Source organism: Notamacropus eugenii, chromosome 7 (assembly GCF_028372415.1).
Source record: "Notamacropus eugenii isolate mMacEug1 chromosome 7, mMacEug1.pri_v2, whole genome shotgun sequence".
In the NCBI taxonomy this organism is placed as follows: domain Eukaryota; kingdom Metazoa; phylum Chordata; class Mammalia; order Diprotodontia; family Macropodidae; genus Notamacropus; species Notamacropus eugenii.
The window spans coordinates 132994111-133001536 of record NC_092878.1 but is presented as its reverse complement, the minus strand read 5'-3'; the positions used below and the strand labels follow the sequence as shown (position 1 = coordinate 133001536).

At 43.9% G+C, this 7426-nt stretch overlaps 1 protein-coding gene across 2 annotated transcripts in view; it reads left to right on the top strand.

The window, feature by feature from the left end:
- Window positions 1-5847: 5847 nt before the first annotated feature.
- Window positions 5848-7426, top strand: part of UNC5C (unc-5 netrin receptor C) — a 396611-nt gene continuing 395032 nt past the window's right edge. The window contains exon 1 of one of the 2 annotated variants that reach the window (XM_072622972.1): window positions 5848-6082. In XM_072622972.1, the coding sequence (XP_072479073.1) occupies window positions 5959-6082 (124 nt within the window). In that variant the 5' untranslated portion in view covers window positions 5848-5958. The remainder of the gene's footprint in view (window positions 6083-7426) is intronic. The other variant, XM_072622971.1, reaches the window with a different exon arrangement.

Below are 7426 nucleotides of genomic sequence, written 5' to 3'. Positions count from 1 at the left end.
GTTGAGAATTGTTTTTGCATGCAAATGGGAAATAAGAAATACAGGTAGTAAGTTATAGAAATCTATCTTGTCCTACAAGAAAAGAGAGAAGATGGGGATAAGGGAAGGGAGGGGTTTGATAGAAAGAAGGGCAGATTGGGGGTAATTTGGGTAATTGGGTAATCAATGCACAGTGTCGTGGAATGGGGGGAAGGTAGAGATGGGGAAAAAATTTGGAATTCAAAATCTTGCGGAAATGAATGTTGAAAACTAAAAATAAATACATATTTTTTTTTAAAAAGCAATCACATGATGTCATTGGTCCTCTTCAAGAATGAAGGATGAACAGCAAAGGGACAGGAAGGACTACAGCAGCCTAATTCCCCTCTGTAGGATAAGGAAAAGAGGAAGAGATTGAGCTGATTCTGTCTCAACATCTACTTTTCCTTTTCTTGATCTCCACATATTTCATTGGGCTCTGTCATCTGGTTCCAAGCCATGGTATGAATCTTCCTTTCCTCTTCTATATTCTTTATACTGGTAAAAATTCTTTACTCTTCTCTTACCTACTACCAACAGTTTTTATGAAGACAAAGGAAGAACAAGGATGAAAAAGCAAGAGAAGGGGGAAAGATTACATATAGGGAGATAACGAAAATCAAGTAAAGTGCTAGTTTAAATACTTTTTCATCTAGAGCTTTCATTTTTCACACCTTAAGCTAGAGACTCTATTGATGCTGAATATATTATATTAATTAAAAACATGGTATACTCTAAATTACATATTTTTCTGAGTTTAAACTTCAGGAGGGATATGAGAGGATTTGCATGCCTAATTCCCATTAGCACCTGTCACTAGGATTTATTATCCCAGACTTAATTCCCCACCCACTGGAGGCAAGGAAAGCAGAAACCCTTATATATGGATTTAACCCAAGCTTCTTTAAATTGAGATCACTTTGATGTTTTCTACTTAAACACCTGCAATATTTAACTCAAAAATAATGTTGCATGGAGACATATTTTTGGAATATAGAAAAATAATAGAATCTAATGGCTGCCATCAGCTTCTGTTCATTGATTTGTTTGATTCCGGTTTTGGATAATGTAAATTTGCATTCATTATATTCAGATTCAAATTATTATTTCTCTGAGTCTTGGTCCTTAGCAACACTCCTCATACAAACCCTGGGAACATGAGAAAAAGATAGATTGAGTTCATAGTAAGGGGCACAAATAATAATTGTGAGAAGATTTTGTCTCAGTAACAGAATATTGTCCCAGGCAACAGAATATTCCAGGCCAATAAGAATCTATTAAGAATTTCATGTACAGGGTACTTGCCAGGTACTTGAGCAATACAAAATTTAGGTAACTTTGACACAGTCTCTAAGATTAAGCAGCATACGTTCTAGTAGGAAAGTAGGACATCACCATAAACTGGCACTTTTGTAACAAAAATGATCAGGATAGCCCTTTTCCCCCTGCTCTGTGCCATGGGAGGACCTCACACATAGCTAGCCATATGTGCTCTGGCTCCAATGAGAGAAATATATGCTTTGGCTCAGCACTGAAGGACTTTTGCTTGGGAGATGATGTAGCAATCCCATATTGGTCCTCTTGATCAGAGAACTGTGTCAAGGATGATGGGAAAATGAGCCAGGAAGAACCACTTACTCGATAGACTGGGGTGGCAGTGGGGACAAAAATTTCTGCCTCTTCCTTAAATGTTGAGCTCTTTCAGGTGAAACTTTTGAGGATGCTGCCAAGTCACCTAAGGTATAATTCAGACTCCCCACCACCATGATTCTGAGGTGGGGACATATTCAGCAAGAAATTTGGAGGTGGGGGAAGAAATAGATTTCCTTTCTTTAGGGTTAGTAATGACCCTAGAGTCAGCACTGCGAAGTGAGAATCCTTGGCTTTGGGTAATAATTACATTTGAGCATTACACAAAAGAGTGCTATATGAAGTCTGATGGATGCATACAAAGATCATGGAAGGCTTCAAGGAAGAAAAGGTGACATTATGTTTGAACTCTGTGGAATACATAGAAATTCAACAGGTAAAGTGGGGAAAGAGAAAAACTGAGACAAGAATGCAGTGCATATTTGGGGAAGTGCAATAAAGTGATCTTGTTTGACTGTAGTGAAGTAAGCATGAAATAAAGTAGAATAAGACTGAAAAAAAAAAGTAGGATGACATTACGTTGTAAAGGGCCATGAACAGATCCTTTTGATTCATAATTAAAGTAGCTGATAATTGAAACAGTATTCTTATTTTCATTAGATAATGAAGAAATGTTATTGTGACCAGCAACTGGATCTTTGATGATCCTGTGAGTACATCCATCTATAACCTAATATATTGGAAAATCAACTTATGTGTATACTTTTCCATTGCAATATGTAGAGAAATCTTGGTATATATTTTGTTCATTACTTGATCCCTGTCAACTATTTCCCTACGATCTGATTCAAACTGAAGACCACACATACTTTTTTTTCAGATCACATGGATGGTTTAAGATCATAAGATCATAGATCCTAATAGAGCAAGAAGAGCACTTAGAGACCATCTGGACAACTTCCTCATTTCATAGAAAACTGAGGCCCAGGGAGGTCAAGTGACTTACCTGGTGTGATACAGGTAGTAAGTAGCACTGGTGGAATTTAATGTGGATCCGAATCCATCATACTTTCTACTGTTCCCTGCTGCTTTATTTCATTAGCAAAGGAAACTCTCACTGAGACTACCAAAGCAAATCTGCTTTCATAACTACAGCCTACTGGAGTTGTTGAGGCACTTTGAGTTTAGAGATTTTTCTTAGGGTCACTTAGCCACTATGTGTCAGAGATGACACTCAGACTAGGTCTTCCTGACTCTGAGGCCAACTCAATTGCACAATACTACCTTTACATACACACACACACACACACACACACACACACACACACACACACACCCCTCTTAAAAACCATCTTATAGGACTTTATCAATTTTTCAATTATTAAATCCATATACTGGACAAGTATAATGGTAATTTAAATGGGAAGATCTTTCCTATTCATTAATAGGCCTATGTCACCTGCCTGGGTTACAAGGGAACCTGAGTCACATGAGTCTGTGGAGGGAGGAGTTTGCAGAAGGGGTGGAGCAGAAGGGGTTGAACAGGAAGACTGGAAGGTAGAGCAGAACTGAAAGGAAATTGGTCAGGGTCTAGTCAGAACTGAAGGATACAGGCAAGCAGGCAGCCAGCTAGCTTGAGCGAGAGAGCTTGTTTGTGATTTTGTTTAATGGAGCAGATTTGTGGGAAGCCTAGTAGGGGGAAGGCTTGGGAATGGTGCTGCTCTCTGTATAGATATCTTTGTTATTTTGATGGATTTCGCATTCTGGTGTCTGACTAAATGTTTTGGTTCTGTCTTCCATGTGGAGAGTCTGTTCATGATTGATGATTCAGAATTGCACCAAGATATTCATGGCACCATAGGCACTGTGAATATTATGTTGGTGGTACAACAAGGAGCTATTCCATTGAAATAAACTCCCCTGGAGTGGCTGAAGAGCGGGTCTATTCCTTAAATTTAAGCCTCTCTTCTTTCTCCTTGGTAAATCATAATGGCAAATAGCGACTTCATTTGCTCTTTTTACAAAAGTTGAGTTTGTATGTGTTCATCAATCATAGTTCATATGTCACATTTCTACAGCTCTTTTTAATGTTTCTATGAGCTTTGCTCACTATTTGTTCTACAACTGCTATAATCCCTATTTTATCAATGAGAAAACCAGCAACTGGAAATTTATCAACAATCCCACCTTTACATGTAAATGTCTGGAAATGGAACTTCCACCTGGTTACTTATACAATGTTCTTTTCACTGCAACAGGAAGTCTTTACATTGCTTTTATCACCTAAATCAAGAGCGATGTGGACAACTTGATTTGGCAATAGTGAGAATCCTTGAGGAGGTGAAAGGTGGTTGGGAAACAGTGAGATCATAGAAATGAAGAACTTCTGGGAGCAAGAGGCAGTCTGTCAATTGAGAAAAGAAGAGTATTTGTAGTGAGAAGACTCAACAGTCATTCCTTACTCAGTTACTTACTGCGTCACCCTGCACAAATCATTTAACCTGGCATGATTAAATGTTCTCTCATCTGAAAAATGATGGGGCTGGACAAGAGAGGCTTCTAAAGTTCCTTACAATTCCAAATCTATGATAGGAGAGGATTTCCTAATGTCTGCAAGGGGTCTGGTATTTTGAATCATTAGACTGCAAAAGGCAGAAAACGCAAAAAGATGATTCTTATTGCGCTTAATAAGCAGCTTTGTGTTTGCAATGAGAAGGGCCTTAGCTTTGGACTCAAGATCTCTTGGTCCACTTTCTATCTTTATGATTTTGAGCAAAATACTTTACCTCTCTGGGCCTCCATTTGTGGTGCTTCTAATTGCTCCACTTTGCTCCTTCCAGTCTTTCATTCTTTTAGCGCTGCTATGCTCCTGCTTTCCTTAGACTAGGTACGCAGGTGTTTATATTGTAGCTAAGGTCAATGATTCCCTATCAGTGATGCTCTGCCTTCATACTTTCCCCAGCTCAGTTTCTCGCTTTAAGATGTGGTGGACAATATTTACCTATCTCTCTTGGCTAAGCATTTGAAAATCCTGCCATTTATTGATTCGAAAAATTTCTGTTCCTCTGTGTCTCCCACACTCCCTTTCCCCTAGAAAGGGGCCAAGGTGTAGGGTACAAACAGTGAAAATAGTAAGTACGGTTTACTTTTAGCCTTCGTAGCCCCGGGACGATTCTGTTAGCTAACATGGGACACAGAGGAGTCACAGGGCAAAAAAATCCCACGGTGTCACTGACTACTAGACAAGACACTGGCTCTTGATGCGGTTGTCACTGCAAAAGCTTGATGTCTCTTTCCCCACCCAGGTACTTCCCGGGACCCACCCAGAATTCCTGATATGGCTCAGTAGCCAAAATAGGAAGACAGTCCAGTCCAGAGCAGTCTGGCTCAGGCTTTGCTGCTACCTCGGAGAAGGCAGCTAAGGACCAGGCTCCATTGGCTGGAACGACGTGCTTTGGGCGAGCGCTCCCTCTCCCAGTCCCGGTATAACAGGCACTCGCTGCAGTTTCTCCTTTCTCCCAGTTCTGTGTGTGTGGAATGTCTAACATACATCAACACAGGACATGCATGTCTTTCTAGCCCGTCAGATTGCATAACACCACACACACACACACACACACACACACACACACACACACACATTCGCGCGCGCACGCACACTCCCAGAGTTAAGATGCTCTGTCTCTGCCTCCGTGGCAAGGTCCAGCAGATTCCCGGAGACTTGAGCCCAAGACTATGAAATGACCATTCCTGGACACTTAGCAGCCATCTCCAAGATACCTTTCGTCTGCCACGCAGTTGTGTCGAGAAAACTGAGATTGGAAGAGGGAAGCCCCTCACTCTTCTCTCCCTCCCTCCTTCCTCTTCCTCCTCCTCCTCCCCCTCTCCTAGAGCCTGTGTGCGCTCTGCACAGCGAAGGGGCCGCTCTAAGCAGTGGTGGCTCTGGGCGCGGTGCTGCTGCTGCTGCTGCTGCCGCTGCTGCTGCCTCGGCCGGAGGACGTCCTCGGGCTCCTGAGACTTCCCAAAGGGTGACTGTTGGACACGAATACAGAGACGCGCCCCGGTTCTGCCAGTTAGGAGACGCACCTGGAGAGTCCTCTTAGAACTACTGCTCAGCGGCTCCCCTCTTTGCAGCCCCGCCTCACCCCCCTCTTCCAGAAAGTGGAGTGGAATAGTTGGGGGGAGGGAGGTGTACCTACTGCTTTTTAGCTGCTTTTCGCACGGAATTCTTCTGTTGCCGGGAGCTCTCCCACTCGCCACCCGCCTTCCACTTTTTTTTTTTTTTTTTTTTTTTTTTTTTACCCTTGTCGATTGGGGTGTTTTCGTATCTTACTTGTCCCTCCGGTCAAGATGAGGAAAGGTTTGGAAGCTACAGCGGCCCGCTGCGGATTGGGACTAGGATACATGCTGCAGATGTTGGTGCTACCTGCCCTAGCCATCCTTAGTGCCAGCAGCCCGGGCTCGGCTGCCCAAGGTAAGTGAGGCGCCCCCCTGCGCCCCACTTTCCATCTCCCACCATCCTCAAGAGGGCTTCCTTTTTTACGTTTCTATTTTTCCCAGTGTGGTGTGGTGTGGTGTGGTGTGGTGTGGTGTGGTGTGGTGTGGTGTGGTACTGTGTGGTGTGGTACTGTGTGGTGTGGTGTGATGTGGTGCGGTGTGGTGTGGTGTAGTGTGGCTTGGTGTGGTGTGTGTGTGTGTGTGTGTGTGTGTGTGTGTGTGAGCGCGCACAGGGTCATAGCAGTGGGGCACAATTCGTATATGCGCTGCCGTCTCCAGGAATGAATAGACAGTGTATGTGTCTTCACTTTCTGTAACACATACTCACAGTGTTGCATGCACACACGCAGTGTTGCTTCTATGGACATACAAGAGTCCCCTCAATTCATAGAGCTGGAGAGTTCCTAGAGAGACCACAAAAACGTACATTTGGTGACTGGTGCTTTGTGGGTTGTGTGCTTAGTGTTGACTCTGAAAATGTTAAATGTCTTTAATATTCAGTGCGTTCTTACGCGCGTGTGTGTTTGTGTTGCTCGTGTGTGTTTGTGTTTCGTTTCTTGCTGGGAGTGGGAGCAGCCGCCTAAAGAAGCTGCTTGTGATAAGAAAGAGCTAGACACACTCTGAAAAGCAAACACCCGTTTGTTGCTCCTCCTGGAGCGCTGGTGTGTGTTTGTGTAACAGAGCACACGAAACCCCCAGACCAGTAAAGTCATTGAGCTTGGGCACCAGTAAAGGCATTCCTCCGCACCCATGCCCACTCTCGCCCTCCCCAGCTCTGCAGAGAAACTTCCAACGCTGGCATTCGGGGGATACTCAGCCCAAGCCTACTCTGAGCCCTACTCCCGGCCACTGCTAGTTTTATTTCCTCGATTAATGAATGTGCCATGAGTGTGCCTTAAAACAAACTAACAAAAAGTCTAAGGCACTTGGGGGACGAAGTGGAGGAGGTGGAGGGAGGTGCGACATCCAGGACAGGAGGGGAAGAAGGACGAGGGATGGAGAGGAGATCAGAAGAGAGTTATGCTGTGATTTTGAGTGCAGGGGTCTCAAGTAGTGGCAATTGTCCTTGCCTTTCCTGGGAATCTGAGAAGATGGAAGAGAAGGAAGGAAAGACCTATTGCAGCCCGAGCCCTCCTCTCTGAAACAGGAGCTCCCTCAGCCTTGGAAACACAGAAGTGGCTGTAGGGGACGTGATGCAGTAGCAAGAACCCTGTGATTGGAACGAGGAGATAGATTTGAGTTCAACTCAAGCTTTGGCTGCTCCCCTACTCCTTCCTATGCCCGGTGACCTTGGGCCAGTTGTTTAACTTCCCCAGCCTTT